This window comes from Callospermophilus lateralis, chromosome 1 (assembly GCF_048772815.1).
Source record: "Callospermophilus lateralis isolate mCalLat2 chromosome 1, mCalLat2.hap1, whole genome shotgun sequence".
NCBI classification, from domain to species: domain Eukaryota; kingdom Metazoa; phylum Chordata; class Mammalia; order Rodentia; family Sciuridae; genus Callospermophilus; species Callospermophilus lateralis.
Window position 1 is genome coordinate 137633861 of NC_135305.1, and position 22040 is coordinate 137655900.

General features: G+C 45.1%; 1 protein-coding gene across 6 annotated transcripts in view; it reads left to right on the plus strand.

The window, feature by feature from the left end:
* Txnrd2 (thioredoxin reductase 2) overlaps positions 1 to 22040 on the plus strand; it is an 88136-nt gene that overhangs the window by 57255 nt on the left and 8841 nt on the right. For 3 of the 6 annotated variants that reach the window (XM_076857681.1, XM_076857706.1, XM_076857707.1), the window contains exons 15-17: positions 809 to 880; positions 1085 to 1182; positions 8925 to 9036. In XM_076857681.1, coding sequence (XP_076713796.1) covers positions 809 to 880; positions 1085 to 1182; positions 8925 to 9036 — 282 coding nt within the window. Of the gene's footprint in view, positions 1 to 808; positions 881 to 1084; positions 1183 to 4660; positions 4868 to 5985; positions 6260 to 8924; positions 9037 to 22040 lie in introns of those variants that run through there. The other 3 variants (XM_076857790.1, XM_076857830.1, XM_076857733.1) reach the window with 2 other exon arrangements.

Genomic DNA, 22040 nt, shown 5'->3' on the forward strand with positions numbered 1-22040 from the left:
TTCATGGCATTTTATAATGTTATTTTATGTTTCACAATGTTGAATGGCCAAATACTCTTTGTTTGTTTTCTTTTCAGTTCTGTCTTACTTAGAACAATATTCTCTGAAGCTCTATTAATTAATAATGGCTGTGCAGCACATGTGAGGGCCCTGCTCATTTTTTACTCGCTGTAGCCCCAAATGTGCTGTCGGCCCTTCATGGGTGCTGAAAGCCTCTGTTCAACAGCTCTAGTGTGACCATAGCCTGCCCTAGCCCTTGGCCACCCTGTCAGGCCCCTCCTCCTCACTGAAGTCAAGGCCAAACCAAGGACAGAATGCCCAACAGAGGCCCATTAGCCCAATCCTGCTTATGTGGGCAGGCTGGGCAACCCCCACACTGGCCACTGCTGCAGTTACCTTATCCAGTTTACATTGTCATGGGGGACCTGTGTCTACCCAACATTTGCTCCCAAGGGAGTGCACCAATGCCCTGGCCCAAGCTCATGACGCATCGTGGTGAGCAGTACCTGAGCAATCTAGTGTCCTGCTGCATATAGTTACAGGGGTTTAGGGCCTGAGCAGGAGAGGGTCTATCCTACAGATTGGCTGCAGGTACTGGCTTCTTGTGCATGGGAGAGGTGAACACACTCTGCAGCCAGCCAGCTAGGCTGTGTTCTCACCCCACATCACAGTTTTGAGCCAAGTGAATAATTCTGGGTCCCTGAGAACACATCTACTCCTTGCACCCTTCCTATTGGATCCAAAAAATACCCATAGGACTGGTTTTGCTGTGGCTGCTAATTCCAGGAACTGGTATCTTGTCACCCAGGTTTATCACGCATATTATAAACCACTAGAGTTCACAGTGGCTGAACGGGATGCATCCCAGTGTTACATAAAGGTGAGTGTCTTTTGGGTCCAGCGCTGAGGTGTGCAGGGGGTTGGAGGAAAGGAGGGAAAGAGCTGGCAACAGAGGTGGGTGAGATTTGTGGTGCCCCTCTAGCAAAACAGTTGGAATGTCTGAGGGTCACTAGTGTCCCCAGAGGTGGGATATAGTTGGGTCCCTCCTTTGGTCTGGCTGACACTGAGATACTCTGTTTTTCAGATGGTGTGCCTGAGGGAGCCCCCACAGCTGGTGCTGGGCCTGCACTTCCTCGGCCCCAACGCTGGTGAAGTTACTCAAGGATTTGCTCTGGGGATCAAGTAAGTCTGGAGGAATTTCGGCTGTTATGCCTTGCTCAGACTGGGTGTCCCTCCTAGTGTTGGCAGCACTACAGTGGAAAGCCTGCTGGGTTTCATGTTGCTTTCATGTGGCCTTGCGCATGTTTCCAACACAGATTCTTTAGGTTTCCCTCAGACATGGCAGGTTCAGTGGGAAGAGAGGCAGCTTTCTTCTCTAGCCAAACACTGTTCAGGCAGAGCCATGCTACATGTCTGCTGTGACTGGCTGCCTGGGGATCACTGTGGCCCTGGGTCACTGTTTAGGCCTTTTCTACACAGTCAGAACAAGCAGAATTGGTCTTTACTTACCCGCTGAGCCCTTAGGCAGTTGAGAGCAAGGTCCTGGTTTCAAGTGAACCAGGAAAGAGCCACAATGGAGTGGTTTTGTGTTTTCTGGGGCTTGGGCTTTTGCCTGTGTCCTGGACTAAAGCTGTGTCATATTTTTGTTTTGTTTTTGTTTTTCAGTGCTAGGGATCAAACACAGGGTATTGCATGTGCTAAGCAAGCACTCTACTGCTGAGTTACATCCCAACCCCATCATGCCATGTGTTGTGGGGATTCCAGGGTCTAAGGAGCCATGCAATGGCTCTGGGTGGGGTAGGTTGTCTGTAGTAGTTGGAGGCTGGAGCATGATCACCTCTCTGCTGGATCTCTTAGGCAGAAGGGCTGGACAAAGTGGAGCATGAAGCAGAGGTTAGAGGCATAAGAACAATTTAACACAAAGAGAAGGGTATGTGGACAGATGGGGTCCAAAGTATGCTGGGGCATGAGTATAACTAAAAGCCAGCCTTAAGGGTAAGAGGTCTGGGTATAGGGAAGGCAATGAGGGCTGGGGCAGGAGAGCAGAGCCAATATGTTGAAAAGTTCCATGGACAAGATGGAGGGTCTGGGCCAGATGCTCTGGGGAACTCCCACTCTCCCCAGTGGGCTATCTAGGCCTTCACAGGGCTGAGAGCATTAGACTCCACCATAGCCCATCTAGCCCATATGTTGGAGCAATGGCTTGAGTTGTAGGGATCAGGTTCTCCCAGGGCATAACAGAATAACTAATAGGGAGGTTTAGGTCTGGAGTGGGCTCATATCCTTGGAACATGTGTCTATGTTCCCTAAGTTGCAGGGCTATCTGTGGCAGAGTTATCATTTGGAAGTCCAGTCCTTAGTAACCTTTGGATAGAACTCATAAGCTTCATGTAGCCTCTGCTGAGAGTTTTCCTAGAGCCTGTGGGGTGCAAGAAGAATGACTCTTGGAGCCCAGTTCACTGACACTGTGCAAGTGATTGTAGGCTGGGACCGTCCACACCACTAGCTCTAGCCTGGGAGACTTCTGGGGCTGACAGGGCCCAGAGTATCTGGCCCAGATCCTCCACCTTGCCCATGGAACCTTTCAACATATTGGCCCTGCTTTCCTGCCCCAGCCTTCTCACTGACCTTCCCTATACCCAGACCTCTTACCCTTAAGACTAGCTCTTAGTTACACTTACAATCTGGTCCATCCACAAGGCTTTTGCCATTCACATGCTCTAGAATGCAAATGCTGATGCTGATACCAACACTTGGTTTCTGGAATAATTTCTGGAAAAGTCCTTTAAATTTTGTCAGCCTCTTTTTATAATGCAACTGCAGAGAGTTGATTTTCCTTTCTTTCTTTGATATAGAGAATTTAACCAAGGAGCATTTAACCATTAAGCCACATCCCCACACCTTTTTATTTTTTATTTTGAGACAGGGTCTCACTAAGTTGCTAAGGTCCTTGCTATGTTGCTCAGGCTTACTAAAGCAAGCACTCTACTGCTGAGTTACATCCCAACCCCATTATGCCATGTGTTTGGGGGATTCCAGGGTCTAAGTGTCTATGTATGTGTCTATGTATGTGTCTATGTTGTACCTGACCACCTCCTTCCCAGAAAATGTCCAGTTCCAAATGTCTATTTGCTCCTAAGCTGCTGGGATTACAGGAGTGCCCCACCATGCCCAGCAGAGCTGATTTTCTTAATATGCAAAGAACTGTTAATAAATCAATAATAATTTTGGAGCAAATAACCCAAAAAGAAAAAAAATACAGAAAATAAATAGGCAATTCACAGGAAATAAAATAATAATAAACAATAGAAGGCCACTGTGCCCAGAAATGTAAAGTTTGGAATATTAAAATGTAATTCAAATACCATCTTGGTTGATAAAGCATAAAGGGCTTAATACTGTCCAGTAACGATCATTTTCCAGTGTCTGCATGGTTGAAACACTGATGCTCTGAAGCAAGCTAGTAGAGCTCAAAGACTGATATTTCAGACATGGAGTGGACCTTCCTACTACTGACTTCTTGTCTGTAATGCACACACCTGTTGTTTGAGTTAGGAATTTACCCATGAGATATTCCAACACACAAGTGCATCTTAAGGAGAGCTGCCTATTGCAACCTTGTCTAATGACAAACAACGGAAGCTATCTGTGCCCTATGAGGCATCCATAATACTGTTTTCCCAAGTAGATGAACAGTGTACATTGAGTGTGTGAAGTAATGCAAGGGACATGAGTAGATGCCTTGAATACCCACCTCAGCTCTTAATCTGTAGAATTTTGGAGGGTGGGCTTGGGATCCCAGATAAGGGCCAGGTCTCAGAAGTTCCTGAGGAAGCAAAGGCTGTTTCTTATAGGGCTAGTTGCAGAACTAGACCAGACCCCTCCCCCATGCTCCATTGTATACTCACTCTATGCAGGCAGGATGCTGGGGCTCAGGGCACAGCCACCCACAGAGCAGCCAGCTCCCTGCCTTGGGCAGCAGGTGCTCAGAGCACTGGCGTTATGCCGCTGCATGTGAAAAGTCTGAGCAGAACTGGGCTGAGCAGGAGGCCAGGCAGGTGCAGTCTACAGTAATAAAAAGTGTAGCTAAATGGTTAGAGCACTTGCCTAGCATATGCAAGACTCTTGGTTCAGTTTCTAGCACCACCAAAAAAAGAAGTGGGCTTGAGCTTACTTTGATTGGTAATTTGAACCATATCTTTTTTTAAAAAATATATTTTTAGTTGTGAATGGACACAATACTTTTATGTGGTGCTAAGAATCAAACCCAGTGCCTCATGCATGCTAGGCAAGCGCTGTACCACTGAGCCACAATCCCAGCCCTTGAACTATATCTTGACAGAGTGAGGGAGCAGGTCCTCGGGAAGGACCAGATGGGACTATGCCAGGTAGGACTACAGCAGCAGGAGGCCAGGCTATAACAAGCCAAGGAGAGGTTGGATGGGAGGTGGGCCAGAAGGGATTGCCACTTGGCCACTGAGGGAACTGGACATTTTCTGGGAAGGAGGTGGTCAGGTACAACATAGACACAGGCAGATGTTCTGGCACTGGCTGGAGAAGGCAGGGGTACTTCTAAAGCCTTCCTAGGGTCAGAGTGGCATAGATATGACTCCCTGTGCTGACAGGTTCCTTGCGTATCTCTGCTAATCTTTGCATGCAGATGTGGGGCCTCCTATGCACAGGTGATGAGGACAGTGGGCATCCACCCCACCTGTTCTGAGGAGGTGGTCAAGCTACGTATCTCCAAGCGTTCAGGCCTGGACCCCACTGTGACTGGCTGCTGAGGTTAAGCCATCATCCCTGCAAGGCCAAGGGTACACGACATGCTGCTCCCCACTGCCAAGGCTCCTAAAAAGCCCAGATCCAGGTATGCAGGTTTGAGGGTAAGCTTGTGGTTCAGAGTTGTGGGAGCCATCGGGTAGGTGCAAGGTTGCACCTACTATGCCACCTGAAACAAGTGTGCTCTGCTCCCTGTGTTAAGCCCTGGTAGCCTAGAAGCATGGATTGGAGGGGAGGCCACCAAGTATCCTTACTCTCTGAAAGATACCCAGAGAGCCCTTCCTGGCCATTAAATGTTTCCCATGTTCAGGTTTTGAAAGGACAAGTTCACACCTATAGTATCCCCTGGGCAACCTCAAGTTGCTGGTCCTTGTGGGCTGCTGGCAAGAAGCTGGCCACCCGCTCCTGTCTTTTCAGAGTGCCAGCACCAGCTCTTTACCTTCTTGCCCAGAAGGTGGAGATGCTGCCTCATACATAGCCAGCTGCAGCCCTGCACATCTGGTTCTGTTACAGCTTTGCAAAGCTGGGCTGGCCAAACGGATGGCCAGAAGTCTCAGGGGTATTGCAGTGTTCATTGCAGTTTTCTTCTGTAGAGGAAAAAAATTAGTGAGTTCCTAGCCCCTAGGAAAGCATGCATATGGCCAGGGCTTTGTCCCCTGTCAGTCTGACATAACACTCTTCAAGCCCCAGCAGGGTTAAACCCTGGGCCTACACAGTCCAGCCCTCCCTGGGTGTCCCCTATGACTGTTGATTCCTCCTAATCCTTTCTTTAGATCCCCTCTTCCTCCAGAGCAGAGGCAGAATTGGTAGGCAGAACAGTAAGCTCCCCCTTGAAATACTCTTGGCAGACTTCATTGTCTAATCAGCTGCTGAGGGGTCCAGTGGGCAGCAGGCCCTGACTAGGCGCCTTGCCTGGACATTTTGACATCTAGCTCCACCACAACCTACCAGAACCAGGGCTGCTTTGATACAGACAAACAAAGCATCTTGAGGAAACTCTTATCAGAATATTATACCTCACAGAGCTGTTTTGTTAAGAGCCTGCTACAAAAATTTTATCATTTCAAAATATTTTTATAGCACTGGTGTAGGGGGAGGGGAGCATCTCTCCAGTCTACCCTTTGAGGGTCCCATGGGCAGCTGCGGGAGATGTGTCCAAACAAATGTGAGGGGTGACTTGTGCTGACTCCCACCTGTTGTTGGCAGGACTAGAAGTCGAGAATTGAGTGAGTCTCTTCCCCTCTTCTGTTTGCATGGGAGCAGCGTGTATCTGCACAGATGGCTGGTGTGCCCTGCAGGGATGGCTCCAGGGGTAGTCAGCCCCTTTCTCCTCTTCTACCTGGGCTAGTGCCACTGCCCAACTCAGACCCCTAAATGCCAAATGATGACGGCCTGGGCAGAAACCCACTCTGTGGGCTGCCCATGTCCGAGCCCCCTGGCGTTTCTGGATTGTAAATAAAGAGGATGTTTTCCTAAAGTGTGTTTTGCCTATGATATCCCTGATATATATGCAGGACTTCTCAGGTAAGGTAGGGCCTGGACAGCCCACCAGCTCCCTTCATCAAATGAGAGTAGTTTCTAGGACCTGCTGGTAAGGGAAGCCCACAATCAACTGGGGCCATCCAGAGTACAGAGCATATAAGTTCCCAGTAGCCAGTGGGTGAGAGGGGCAGACTCTGACCCTTCTGGCCCGCAGGAAGAACACAGTCCCCCCTGTACCTCCTGGCTATCTGGCCTCTCATAGGGATCTCTCTGGGGACCCTCTGCAGGGTTCCCCTTAGTTTTCTGTGTACCTCAAAGCAAGGAGGACAGCCCAAAGCAGATACTGGGCAGGGGTTGGGGCAAGTGACAGGAGTGTATGAATTGGCAGGGGTGTTTGAGACTTCTGTCCCTGAACATCAGCTACCTCATTACATTTCCATCGTGGCCTCCAAGTTAGCTTGTTGGCTGCACTCTGGCTAATCCTGCACATTGAGGCTTGATGGGTTGAGGGAGCGCCTGTCTGTCACATTGCAGAGAGACAGTGCTGACAGCACTGGGCAGGGCCCGGCATTGTGCTGAGGCTTTAGTGGCAGCTAATCTCATGTCTTCCTTAAGAAAACATCACTTAGTCTGCCGGCCTGGGAGCCCTGGATGGGACCCTGCTTGTCAGTGAACAAAGGAATGTGTTTGTACCTTAATGGGCCTACGGGAGCCTGGCTCACGGTGTGAAGCGTGTGCGGGAGCTCTCAGACGCCCAATTAAGATGCCAAGTGCTGGGCTGGGCTGGGTCCTCCTGACAAGTGCAGAGCCAGATCAGCCGTGTCCCATTTAACGCACGGCTGGTGGCACACCCCTGCAGTAGATCCTGCAGGGAAGAATCCTCTAGCCTGAGCTTTTTGTCTGCCTCAGAGGCAAAGAGGTCAGCTAACACCTGGGGCCTGTGGGGGGGTCTGTGGGAGGCCCCTCTGGGGGTCACACAGGTAGGGCAGACATTATTCTGCCGCAGCAGCACCCTCTATTTTGGGGCAGACAAGAAACTTGCAGTTGGTACTCTCTGTGATGACAGAAAAGATTCAGTCTATGTGGGGTCCTCAGCATATACCAGGTAGCTCCCTGGGGTGAGGGCCTTTTGCCTCCTTGCCCACCCAGTCAGCCAGGAGTACCTTTCAGAATGCCCACACACATCCATGTCCCCCATAGTCCCTCCAGGTGGTCTTCTTGCACACCTTTTCCTCAGAAACAGATCTTGCATCAGCATATCTGCTCCTATAATTTCTCCTCTCATTGTGCTGTTCATTTGGCATGTGCCAACCCCTAGGAGGGATCAAAATGTCTATAACTCATATCCCAGATGGTCTTAAGTCCATTGACTCCCTTTGCACAGGGCCTTATGCACTCCTGGGAAATGGTGAGCAGGGGACTGGTCCATCTCACAGTTGAGTGTTGCAGGAGAAAATCTTGCACAAAGATCTTAGGGACCACAATCACCAGGGCAACCTTCAGGGCTGGATGCTGGAGCAGTATACACTGGCTTGGCCATGGGATTCATTGCCCTGAAACAGGTTCAGGGGACGTTGGAGGCATGCTATTGCTCTAGTGAGGCATGAGCCCCCAAACCCCACACAGTCAGCTATGGATCAGGACCATAAGAGGAAAACCCCAACATGAGTGTGTACACATGGCAGCTCCAATGGGCCTCTCACCCTGAGCTCCTGTGCCTGCATCAAGGTAGGGCCAGGGTCAGAAGCAGGCCAGATATGCTATGCAGGGATGGCTTCTGTCCTGGGTGTCCCTACTGCTCTAGCTCCAAGATCATGGCATGGCCAGCCCCTGCTCAGAGATTGCCCTTCCCTTTCTCCCAGGAAAACACAAGGAGGGGCCAGAGTGCCACAGGCCAGGTGCTCTCCATCTGGCCCCAGGGCTGTCTCCTTGCTGCCTTTGCATGTTTTTATGGTGCAATGAAAATATGATTTTAATTCCTCAGATTGTTCCATGTAACCTGCAATTACCCCGGGAATGTCTTGCACACTTCTACTTGTGGCTCCAGGTTGCGCAAGGATAGGGGAGGGAGAGGAGCGGGCGATGGGGGTGGGGTACTATGCTCAAGGCCAAGCTGGCCCATCTCTGCCTCACCCTCCCCTGGGAAGTGGGGCAGGATCACCCATCCTCTTCTGCCACACCACACCCTTTTCCTCCTTCAGCCTCCCCTACCTTGCACACTGTTCTGAAGCTCTCTGAGGATAAGCACACAGAGGAAGGGTGACATGCGGTTATGAGGCTGAATGAAGTACTAGTAGTAAAGGGCAGGGTCCAGAGAAGTCTCTGACAAAGGGGCCTGGGGCTGACAGTAGGGTGTAGAAGGAAGTCATCATATCAAAAGGAACAGCTGAGACGTTCAGACTGAAGCCCCCCTGAGCATCCACTCTAAGCATCCCACAGCATGTTGGGATGCCCAGTTTCATTCAGTGCCAGTGGAGGGCATGTGCTTTGGCTCTGCTTTTCTGGCTGTTGGAAGTGACCTCCTGGATGGGGGCCCTCACATATGAGCAGAGTTGCTCCTGTGAGGAGCAACTCAGCATCTGGCAGTGCCTGCAACTCAGAGTATCTGTGCCTATGACTTCAGGTTTGAGCTTGTCCCTGAGGTCTGTGTGTTTGTCCCACAGTATCTTGACATACATGACTCACCTTACCAGTTGGCTACTCCAGCCTCAGTGCCCAAGCAGAAGCCTGGAGGTGCCACCACTACTTAGGCCCCAGACTACTCCCCACTCTAAGGTAGGTCTACAGGGGGAGGCCCGAGGCTACCACCTACCACTCACCTGCTGGGTACAGAGCTACATGGAAGTTCAGGCCACCCAGGACCTACACAAGGGACACTCTGAAATGGCCAGGTGGGCTGTGCCATTGCAGGAGACCTCGTACTACAAGGCCATATTGCTGAGCCTTCTATACCCTATTCAGACTCCAGATTCCCTTGGCCCTCCTGGTCATGGGACTCACTCCATGTGAGAGGTGTGTCTAGACTTGTGGGTAGGACTTGCTCCTGCCTCCCTGATTTTACCTTATATGCCTCTGGAGCCACTTCCCCTCCAACCAGGGCCCTTTGTTACCAAGCCTGACCAAACCTGTTGGCTTCCCTTGCCCTGACCTCTGCTTATCTGCCAGTCTACTTGTCTAGTTAATCCAACTTTGGTCCTGCTGAGGGTTCAAGGGGAGACAATGTGGGCTAGTCACTGCCAGACATGTGGTTGGGGATATCCACCACCCATCAAGCAAGAAGCACCAGTAGTGGGTGCATAAAGATGGCCGTTGGGCACTAGATGCTGGGGAGTGGGACAACACCGCCAGGAGCCTAGCCCTGAGTACCAGAACCCATGAAAGCTCAAGTATATTCCTCCACAGGCCCAGTCCTGTGGAGCATGTGTGAACTAATTCTCCATTCAGATGGGATCTAAACCAGGCTTGGCTCCTGGAGGCCTACCCCGAAACCCTACTCAGACGAAAATTTCCTGGCCCCAAAGTTGAAAGCTGTGGGCCTCCTGCCAGGTGTGGGAGCCTCAGCCCAAACTAAATGGGCTGGGTTCTAGAATGGAGGTGGGGTGATGATGGGTACTATCCTTCTCCTCTAGCTATGTAGATACCCTGACCAGGGACTGCTTGAGCAGGGCCTGGCCTTAGGGCCTAACCTGGAGAGTTATCTATAGGTCTGAACCCTTAGCACCCTTGCTGCCAGGGACCCTACTGCCTATCTATCTACAACCCTGACCCCTATTTCTTCCTCATGCTTGCCCAAGGAGGTGGCTGACTGTTGTTAGAGGTTTCTAGAATCTGGTCCCTAGGCTGCCAAGGAAAAATCACCAAGCAGCAGCCCCAAGCCCACCTGATCGGGCTCCCAGCACAAAAGATTCCTCTCTGAGGATCTGTCTAGGCTGAGAAATTCTGCCTCCTTTGCCCTTTTCCTCCCCATCAGGTTTCTCCTTGGTGTTAGTGCCACCAGAAGCCCAGAACCAGGCTGGCCTGCATGGGTAGCATTTTATGTCCCACCTTTGTTTCTTCCTTCTTCTTAGATCTAGGCTTTTTATGACTGGTCATTTCATGGCCTTAGGAGCTGCCTTACATCCTTCCTGTGCCAGATGGGCATAAGTAAATAAGTATATACTGGCATCTTTGATGCCCATTCCTAGCAGAAGGCAGGCAGGAGGGGCTGCCAAGCACAGGCTTTGCCTGCCCCCGATGTTCCTCTGCATACCCAAGTTTTTGAGGGGACTCCCTGATGCTCTGCTATGGGGCTTTTCTGCTGGGCTTCTTCCAGGTTGGGAGAAGGCTCTCCTGGATTTGTGTAGACAACAACTCTGTCCCAGCTTCCACAGGGCTAGGCCATAGGGGCCCAGCTGAATGGTGTTCCCCTTGGACAGGCTGGGGAAGAAGGAGCTACCCAAAGCAGGTATGGCAAGGGCTTGTCCAGAATGTTCAGCTTGGGAAATAACTAGACATAACTGGAGAAAAATTCTTTACCAAATAACTACTAAGAGGTTGATAATTCAGGAAATGGAAGAGATATCTCAGTGATGGTAATCTGGGAAGGCAGAGAGCTAGAGAGACTCCAGACTGCCATACCTAAATGTTCCTTAGGTCTTACCTATAACAGCCCCTGATCACAGGGCCCACCTCCAAGCCCAACACTCATGGCTGTAGTCATTGCTGCTGTTTTCAGAATCCACTACAACAGGGTGAAGGTTTGTCAAGGGCCAAGGACATACAGCAAACATGAGCTTCCACAGGCTGTGATCAGCACCCTCTAGGGCTAGCATTATAGGTCCTCAAGAAACAAGAGTGGTTATGGTTATACCTCACTACACTGATCAGAAACTAAAGATTTCAGGCACCTGTGCTTGTCCATGCATGGTGTTGTGCCATGTCACACTCATGCCCACCATGGCCTGGGTCTACTTAGTGTCCCAACTTGCTTCTGACAACACCCAGCGTAGGAAGCAGCCCTGGGAGAGAAAAGAGACAGGACTTTGGGCCTATTTAAGCAGATGTTGCTACTTAATCCCTGTGAGCTTGATGGTGGAACAACCATCAAGAGGTCATCAGACCTGGGCCTAACAGCTGCAGGCCTTCACACTTTCCTACAGACCCACCTGAGCACTCTGAACCCACTGGGGCCTCATTTCTGCTGTCCTCCCTCTCTATCCCCCATCCCCCTTATGGCACAACTTCACTCCCCAAGAATTCTCAGGTTTCCAGGGATTCCAGGAGCCCTGCATATCCTGGTCCCCAGCCAAGCACCTGTGGTGACAAGGGCAATAAGGAGCCCTCCTCGTCCCCCTGGGGCCCAGTAAAGCATCTTAGACTCAAGTCTGCCTAATCCCAGCCCTGATGCGGTTTATGGTACTCGGGTTACCCTAATCCTGAAACCCAAGCCAGGGATCCAGCAGCCTTCCCAGCACCATCTGAGAGGCACTCAGGGCCTTCCCAATGGGCAGCAAAAGGACTTCCCCCCAGGAGCCATCTGTGTTTAGAGCTGACCCCAACTAGGGATAGGGCAGAGTGCTGGGCACCCACAGAGGTAAAAGAAAATCCTGACCTGGTGAACGCTAGCAAGCTCTGAAAACACCAGGTCCTTGGCTGGTTGGCTGGATCTGCTGAAGCCTCTACCTAGGAAATTCAAAGCCAGTGGCAACAACAGAAATGATAGCCAAGGCAGACCTAGCGAGGTCCCGGCCTCTAGTATTTCATGGGACAGTGATTGGGCCTTGTGGTTCCATAAAATTAAACTGTTTTTCTCCTAATAAAATCAGATCTTTTGGGATAATAACTGAGGATCAGATAACACCAAATGCTTGGGAATAAAGTAGAACCATAAAGAAGACACATTTTGGCCTTGTTACGTTAGCAGCTGGGGGTTGGGAAAGATTTGGGTGCAGCTGTATGCCCCAATTGCTGGTCACTAACTCAATTGCTGGGTGCTAGTTCAGCTGGGACTCCCAGGGCCAGCCTCGCTCTGGGAATGGGCACACATGTGAGCACCCCAACATGGGGAAGGATAATCTCACAGTCTCTCTGGGTAAGACACTCAGGTCCTCAGGTTCTCATGTATCTCCAGCATCTTAATAGAATTTTCATATCCATATATTTCCATAAGGCAGGCATTTATATCTTGACCTACAAGGGTCAAGATATGGTACAAAATGTCAGGGGAGCAAAGCAATGTCAGGATGTGTTTTCTTCAGGTCCCTCACTTGATGAATGAGAAGACCATGCCCAGACCCCCCAGGAGTCACTATGGTATGCAATGGTAAAGCCAGGATACCAGCATGCTGCCCCTGCTACCCTCCCCACAGAGGCCCCAGCACTAGATCCCTGCCTGTGGGAGAATAGATGGGAGGTGAAACTTCCACAAGGCTTCAATGGCTCATTGTTCTGCCCATGATGGCTGGAATTGGGCCGGGTGATTATAATAATAAAGTTTTAACAATCAGCCAGTGGTTTGGTTTCCATAGCTTGGGGAGTATTTGATTTTCAAAGTCTTTGGGAGGGGAGGCAGTGTATAAATGGAGTATGTTGTTCACATCAGTCTATTCTTTGCAAGGCAGAGTCTCCCATCTTGTGCCTTAATTCTCTCAAAAAGTGTTGTACCTGTCAGCTCCCCAGTGCCCAGGCATGTCAGGGCGGGAAACTATACCAGGAGGCCCAGACATAGTGGGAACGAGTCCTGCCTCCACCAGCTCAGACAAGCTTTCACCCCGCCCCACCCTTCCAAAGGCTGCTCTGAGAACCAGGTGCCTGCTACCATAGAGGCACTCAGTGAAGGGGGCACTCTTCTTATTTGGATTTTTCAGTGCAGCACACATCTGGCCTTGTCTGATCTTTATATGCCTTTGTCTATCTATTCCCTCAGTCCAAAGATGTGCCTTCTTCACTCCTCTGCTCTGGTTAAGAATCACCTGTTCAGGGCTCCCATGGAATGTTGTTTTTTCTGTGACCCTAGAAGGGTTTTTTTCTCCTGTGTCCAAACGGGGCCTTCTTTCTTCATATCTTTATCCCCAGTATGGGTCCCTGGTAAACAGTAGGTGTGTAAAGCATGGTTGTCAACCTGACATGAAGTTTTTATGTTATACTATTATACTTTCTTCTTCTCCTTCTCCTTCTTCTTCTTCAGTAATAGGGACTGAACCTCAGGGCCTCATGCCTGCTAGACAGGTGTTCTACCACTGAGCTACATCCCTACCCCTATGTTCTACTTTCTGTGTTAAAGTGTCCATGGTGCCCTCCTGTGCAATATCTAAGATCATATATTCTGTAAATAGTTTGTGGAAATAGGGGGTAGTTTAGACGTGATCTGACTTTCTTCAGCTTACCTTCTCTTGCATCTGATGCACTGGAGACCACCTCCATGTGAGATGAGCAGAATAACACACCTTCTACAAACATTTTGTCAGGCACCCTGCATATCCAGCCACAAAGACAGGCACTGCTGGACCAATGCTTATAAAACAAATGTACAGAGGTGCTGATCAATTGATCACAGATAGCAATGAATGATTCTAGATAAAATATGAAAGAAAACTTCTTGAAGTTACTGAAAATCAACAGAAAGCAGTAGACACTAATGGGAATTCAACCACTAAAACTACAAAAAGTCCTTGCCTTAGAGGAAAAAATTGTATCGCAGGACTAAAGGATTAACTTTAGGACTAAAAGCAAAACTGCAACAGATCTATCCTAACAAACATAAACTTGAAATAGAAGGCCTGCTAGAACAAAAGTTAATACTCTTCAAAAGAAGAGGACAGAATCTAGAATCTCTATAAAATGCATTTACAGTATTCAGAATGCAATTAAAAATACTAGACATATAAAGTCACATTAAAATGTAATTCTTAGCCCAAAGAAAACTCAATCAATAGGAACTGGCCCCAAGATGACTCAGATACTGGAATTCTAAAAAAAAAAAAAAAGATTTTTTTTTTTTTTTTTTTTTTTTTTTTTTTTTTTAGTACTGGGGATTGAATCCAGGGGTACTCTTTCACTGAACTATATACCTAGCCCTTTTTGGTTTTATTTTGAGACAGGGTCTTACTAAATTGCTGAGGTTCTTACTAAGTTGCTGAGGCTTGTCTCAAACTTGGAATCCATCTGTCCCAGCTTCTGGAGTTGTTGTGATTATAGCCATCTACCACCTCACCCACCTGTTATTAAATTTTGAAATAGCTTAAATACATGTGTAAATATTTGAAGAGAAAAACAATCACAATAAACAGAGGAAATTCAGCAAAGAAACAGACACTATAAAAGGAAGCCAGACGAAAGTTCTAGAACATAAAAGTAAAATAATAAATGAAAAATTGGGTAGACTTTGTTCTTAAGAAAAGATTGTATGCCAGGTACAATGGCACACACCTGTAATCCCAGCAGCTCAGGAGCCGGAGGCAGGAAGATTACAAGTTTAAAGCCAACTTCAGCAAAAGTGAGACACTAAGCAACTCAATAACACCCTGTCTCTAAATAAAATACAAAATAGGCCTGGGGAGGTGGCTCAGTGGTCCAGTGCCCCTGAGTTCAATCCTTGATATGACCCCCTCAAAAAAAAAAAAAAAAAGAAAGAAAGAAAGAAAGAAAAGATTATAGATGACAGAGTAAAGGGTATTGAATTTTTTTTTTTTTTTTTTCAGTACCGAGGATTAAATTCAGGAGCACTTAACCACTGAAGCACATCCCCAGCCCTTTTATTTTGTATTTTATTTAGAGACAGTCTCACTGAGTTTCTTAGGGCTTTGCTAAGTTGCTGAGGCTGGCTTTGAACTCATGATGCTCATTTTGAACTCATTTTGAACTTACACTGGGATTATATGTATGCACCACAAGGGTAAGAAACTTGATGACATATTTTTAAAAAGTCTCCAAAGATTAGAGAGTAAAAAAAATTAAAAATAACAACAAAAACCAGGGACCTAAGAGGTAATATTTAAAAGTCTAACATAATAGTGCTTCAGAAAAAAAAGTGAACAGGGCAAAAAAAAATTCTGAATAAATAATTACCTAAAATTTCATAAATCTTGTGAAAAACATCAATTTATAGATTAAGAATCTCAGCAGGATTGGGGTTATGCCTCAGCAGTAGAGCACTCAACTAGCACGTGCAAGGTGCTGGGTTCGATCCTCAATATCACATAAAAATAAATAAATAAAATAAAGGTATTGTATTCAATTACATCTTAAAAAAAAAAAAAAAGAATCTCTGCAAATCCTAAGCTATATAAACTCAGGCAGATGAGTGTGGTGGCCTATGCAACTTAGGCAGCTGAGGCGAGAGGATCTTAACATTGAGGACAGCTTGGCAATTTAGTGAGACCCTGTCTCAAAAAAATGATTTTTAAAAAATGTTTATTTATTTTTTAGTTGTAGTTGCATGCAATACCTTTATTTACAGGTGGTGCTGAGGATCGAACCCAGGGCCTCGCACATGCTAGACGAGCCCTCTACCATTGAGCCACAACTCCAGCCCCTCAAAAAAATGATTTTTTAAGGAAGGTCTGGGAATCTGTGGTAGATTGCCCCTGTGTTCAAACCCCAGTACCAGAAAGAAAGAAAAAATAAATAGCACAGGCAAGCCAGGTGTGAGTGCACCTGTAGTCTCCTGAGTAGTTTGCTCAGGAGGCTAAGGCAGGAGGATCACTTAAGCCCAAGAAGATTGCTTGAGCCTAGCAGTTTGAGACCAGCCTGGGCAACATAATGAGACCCCATCTCAAAATAAAAATAACAACGGAGAGGGTGGGGGAATGAAAAATAATAGGCAGTTACATAATAGCCAAACTTCTTGAAAATCAAAGATTAATGGAATATGCTGAAAGCAGAAATAAGGTACACATCCCAAATACCCTATTTTGCATCAGAAAAAAAACAGATCAGAAGGAATGGAACAAAATGTATTGGCAGAAAAAAGAAGCCAACCTGAAATCTATGTGCAATAAACATTATTCAAACCCTAGAAAGAAATAAGGACATTCTCAGATAAAGACTGCTGAGATAATTCCTCGCAATAGACTTGCACTACAAGAACAGCTACAATGTATTCTGCTGTCAAGTATAACAAATTAGAATTAATAAATAGAACAACTACAGAAGTTCTTCTCAAACTGAAGGGAAATTATACAAGATGGAAACAGATTAATAAAAAGAAATTAATACACACAAGAAGTGGTAAAAATACAGATGAACAAAATATACTGTTTCCTCTTTATTTTCTTTAAGATACTGATTACTTACAACAACTATAAAAATGTTCAGCTGAGCTTACAGTAATGAAAAAATGTCAAGGGCAAAACAGTTGCAAATGCAGTCATATGAGTGCAAGATTCTTCAATTTAAAGTGAAGTGATGCAATATTAACTCTAAGTAGGTCATAACAAATTAAGGATGTGTTATAAACTTCTGGAGCAACCACTAAATGCCACAATTAATGAACAGAGGGAATTTCAGCAGAGAAGTAGACACTATAAAAGAAACCCAGATGAAAATTCTAGGTTACAAACATATAATAGCAAATGAAAATTTAACTGGTGGACTTTGTTCTTAAGAACAGATTGTAAACTGGGCTTGGTGGCACATGCCTATAATCTCAGCAACTGGAAAGGCCAAGGCAGGAAGATTGTGAGTTCAAAGCCAACCTCAGCAACTTAGTGAGGCACCAGAGACCATATTTCTAAATAAAATATTAAAAAGGTCTGGGGATGTGGTGCAGTGGTTGAATGCCCCCCTGGGTTCAATCCCCAGTACCAAAACAAACAAAAAACAGATTGTTGATGGCAAACAAAAAAAGGGGGGGTAATGAAGTAGAAAAAGTTACATCTAAAAAGTCAGTAGAGGACTGGGGATGTAACTCTGAAGTAGAGCACTTGCCTAGGATATACAAGGCACTAGGTTCTACCCTGCACTGCAAGCTAAATAAATAAAAATTAAAAAGCCAATAGAGAAAATAAAATAGAAAACAAAAAATATTGAAAAACCCAAAATTAGCCAGAAAAGGAGGAATGGAGGAATAATAGCAAAAGATGGAAGAAATAGAAAACAAGTAGTAAAATGGTAGACCTAAGCCTAATCATATTAATAATTGCATAAAAATGGATTAAACTTTACAACTAAACAAATGCAGAGATTGTCATACTTGATTTTAAAAAACAAAATACAACTATATGTTATCTACAAGAGATGCCTTTACATATAAAAACACATCCAGATTGAAAGTAAACAGATGGAAAATATATATATAATCTGAAATGAAAGCACTACAAAGTTGATGTATCTATATCAATATCAAACAATGTGGACTTCAAGAGGAGTTTCACCAAAGATAAAAGAGGAACATTTCATAATCATAAAAGGCTCAACTTATCAGGAAAGCATAACACTCATAAATGTACATAACTAGTAACAGAACTGCTTTTGTTGTTGTTGTTGTTGTTGCAGTACTGGAGATTGAATCCAGGGGTACTCTACCACTAAGTTACACCCCAGTTTTTTTATATTTTATTTTGACCCAGGTTGCTGAGGCTAATTTTGAACTTGCAATACTCCTGCCTCAGTGTTTTGAATCACTGAGATTACAGGCATATTCCAATGCAGCCAGCCAGAATTGCAAAATTAAAACAATAAAAGACAAAACTGTGGGTTTGATACCAGAATCATAGATAGATAAAGGACGAATTCACACAGATTTTAAGACCTTGCTCAGCAATTGATATACAGCTGAAAAATTCAGGTTTGAAGGCACTATCAACCACCTAAATCCAATTGACATTTATAGAACACTATGCCCATTTTTAATTTTTTCAACAGAAGTCACATTATTTTCATTTATACTCTAATGGCTAGCAGCTCATAGAATTTTGTGAAAAGTTTCAATAACAAGTTTTTGAGGTTAAATCATACTCTCATAAATGGTACAATTTGACAATTAAAAATTTTTTTTTTGTAGTTGGACACAATACCTTTATTTTATTTATTTATTTTTACATGGTGCTGAGGATTGAATCCAGGGCCTTGCACATGCTAGGTGAGTGCTACACCACTGAGCCACAATCCCAGCCCACAATTTGATAACTTTTGACAAATGTATCTACTCAGGAAGTCACCCAAATGATCAAGATATAGAAACTTTTTAAAAAATATATTTTTTAGTTATCAGTGGACCTTTATTTTATTTATTTATATGCGGAGTTGAGAATTGAACCCAATGCCCCACACATGCCAGGCAAATGCTCCACCACTGAGCCACCACTCCAGCCCCAAGATATAGAAATTTTTCATCCCCTTTCCCCCAAATTTCTTCATGCCCTGTTGGTCTTTCACTTCTGCCACTTCCTTGTTCTAGGTGAGGACTGATCGGCTTTCTGCCACTAAGGATGAATTTGCATTTTTCTGGAACATCTTATATAAAGGGTTTCATACAGTATATACTCTATTGAGTCTGATTTCTTTCACTCAGTTTTTGTGATGTACCTGATTACCTGATTTATCTATTTTTCTCTTCTTCTTTTTAATAAATAGTATTCCATTGAACAGATGTGCCAATTTTGCTTATCCATTCACCTATAGGTGAATATTTGACTTGGATTGTTATGGGCTATTAGCAATGAAACTGCAACAAATGTTGATGTACTCTTTGTGTGGACAAATGTTTTAATTTCTCTTGGTCATCTGGGACTGAAATGTCTAGGTCATAAAGTTAGCACATGTTTAACATTATAAGAATGATGCTGGATATGGTGATGCCTACCTATAAACCCAATGACTCTGGAGGCTAAGGCAGAAGGATCAATTGAGCCCACAAGTTGGAGAGCAGGCTGGGCAATACAGCAAGACTCCCTCTCAAAAAGAAAAACAAAAAAGCCCCAAACAGTGAATACATCTCTTAAAAAGAAAGATTTTGGGGGCTGGGGATGTGGCTCAAGTGGTAGCACGCTGGCTTAGCATGTATGAGGCACTGGGTTCGATCCTCAGCACCACATAAAAATAAAATAAAGATATTGTGTCCACCTAAAACTAAAAAATAAATATTTTTTTAAAAAGAAAGATGGTGGTGCTGGGCCTGGGAGCCCACTTCCCCACCTTCCCTCCATCCATCTTTGCAAGACGACTGGCAGGGATTCGGGCAGCTATGATGGCCCTGCTGGAGCGGGAACCCAGAACCCTTGTGGTCATCAAACTGGCCAACACTGGCAGTGACTGGTTCACCCTGCACATGAACCGGCTCCTGCGATCTGCCTTTGCTGGTCTCCGTGTGGCCTTTGTGGATGCTTGGGAAATGACCTCCAGCCTGGCCCTGCCCGACAAGATCCACCCAGGAAGCTCATTGTGAGCAATGAAGTGAACTTGCTCCTCTCCTTCATCTGTCCCACCTGAGAGCCTCTGAGGGTTGTTGGCCTAGGTTGACAAAGGGCCTGGGCCACAGTTATGAAGAAAAACACAGCCATAATAAAGCTTTTGGAATAAGGGTAGATGCCATCAACTTCTCTCATAGCAAAACGTGATAGCTTCCTAACTGATTCAGATTCTATTCTTGCCCCACAACAACCTCTCCTCCACTCAGAATAAGAGTGATTTTTTATTAAATTCTTGTTTATTTGGTATCAGGAATTGAGCCCAGGGGCACCTTACCATAGAGCTACATATCTAGCCATTTTTGGTTATTTATTTTTCTTTTTTGGCAGGCACTCACTAAGTAATTTAGGGTCTCATTAAGTTGCTGAGGCTGGCCTTGACCTTGCCATCCTCTAGCCTTGGCTTCCTGAGATGCTGGGATTACAAGTGTGTGCCACTGCACCTGGCAAATGATTCTCTCTCTCTCTCTCTCTCTCTCTCTCTCTCTCTCTCTCTCTCTATATATATATATATATATATATATATATATATATATATATATATATGTTTTTAATGAGACATTAAAAAAAAATAGCCTGCTCAAAAGCCAAGGATCTCCATGTATACTAAGCCCTTTACAATGGTCACCAAGGCCCTGCAAGATGGCTGTACCTAACTCTGCATTATCCATCCCTGGCCCTTCATAGTCTGACCCCAGGGACTCAATGATGCTCAAGCAGGTTAAGCTGTCCTGCCTCAGGGGCTTATACCTGCTGTTCCTGTGCTTGGAATCGCCTTCCCCCAGATCTTCATATGGGCAGCTTTCTTGTCATTCAATTCTCTGATCAAAATCTCATAGGTTTTTCCTGACCACCCAAACTTAAGTAGCACCCTCTCTTCTCTCTGCTATCCCTTCCTCATTTTTTCTATATCACTAACTACAACCTATAATTATTTGGTTGCTACTACTATTGTGGTTGTCACCTCAATAAAATGTGGTTTCCATGGAAAAAAAAAAAAAGAAAGATTTACAATCCATGACCCCAGCAATTTCCTTAAACCAAAAAAAAAAAAGAACAAATTAAGACCAACATAAATAAGATATAAATAATAAATGTAAAAGTGGATAACAATTAAGTAGAAAAAAATCATGATTAATAAAATAAAATGTTATTTGAAAAAAATAAAATTACTTTTATCAGGATTGAAAGAAGAAACACTGCTACTAAAGTTATAGGCATTAAAAGAATAATAAAAGCACTGGAGTGTATCTCAATGGTAGGGTGCTTGCCTCCCATGCATGAGGCTCTGGGTTTAATCCTCAAGCTTGCATGTGTGCACACACATATACTCATATACTCACAAATGATAATAAGGCAATATTACAAATAAATTTGACAATTTAGATGAAATAGACAGGTTTCTTAATAAGAAGTAGAAAATATGAGTAGTCCTCTATTAAAATGTTTATAAATTCTTCATTAAAAATATCTCATAAACTGGGGCAGGGGATGTGGCTCAGTGGTAGAGCACTTAACTAGCATGTGTGATGTACTGGTTTTGAGTCTCAGCACCATAAAAAAATGAATAACTAAAATAAAGGTATTGTGTCCATCTACAACTAAAAAATTTTTTAAAAACCTCATAAATTGGGTGTGGTAACAAATACTATAATCTTAGCTACTTGAGATTTCAAATTCAAGGACAGCCTGTACAACTTAGTAAGACTCTGTCTCAAAGTAAGAAGGGCTAGAGATAATAATAACTCAGTGTAGAGCTTTTGCCTAGTATGCATGAGTGTTATGGTTTGGATTTGAGGTGTCCCCCAAAAGCTCACTTATGAGAAAATGTAAGAAGGTTCAGAAGAGAAATGATTGGGTTGTAAGAGTCTTAACCCAATCAGTGATTTAATCCCCTGATAGGGATTAACTGAATGGTAATTGAAGTGGTAGGGTGTGGCTGGAGGAGGTGGGAATTGGGGCATGGCTATGGGGTATATATTTGTCTCTGGCAAGTGGAAATCTCTTTCTTTCTGATCATGATGTGAGATGCTTCCCTCTGCCACACTCTCCCGCCATGATGTTCAGCCTCACCTTGAGCTCTGAGGAAGGGAACCAGCCTTCTATGGACTAAGACCTCTGAAAACGTGAGCCTCAAATAAACTTTTCCTCCTTTATAGTTGTTCTGGTTGGGTCCTTAAGTCACAGCAGTGAAAAAGCTGACTAAAACAATGAGGCTCTGGGTTAAATCCCTGGTACTTTAAAAACAAATAACAAAACAAAATAAACAAACAAACAAAAAAACTATCTCATAAAAAAACTCCAGGCCCAGATTGTTTCATTGATTAATGTTATAGAATATTTAGGGAAGAGTTAGTGCCAATCTTTACAATAATTATCTCAGAAAATAGATGA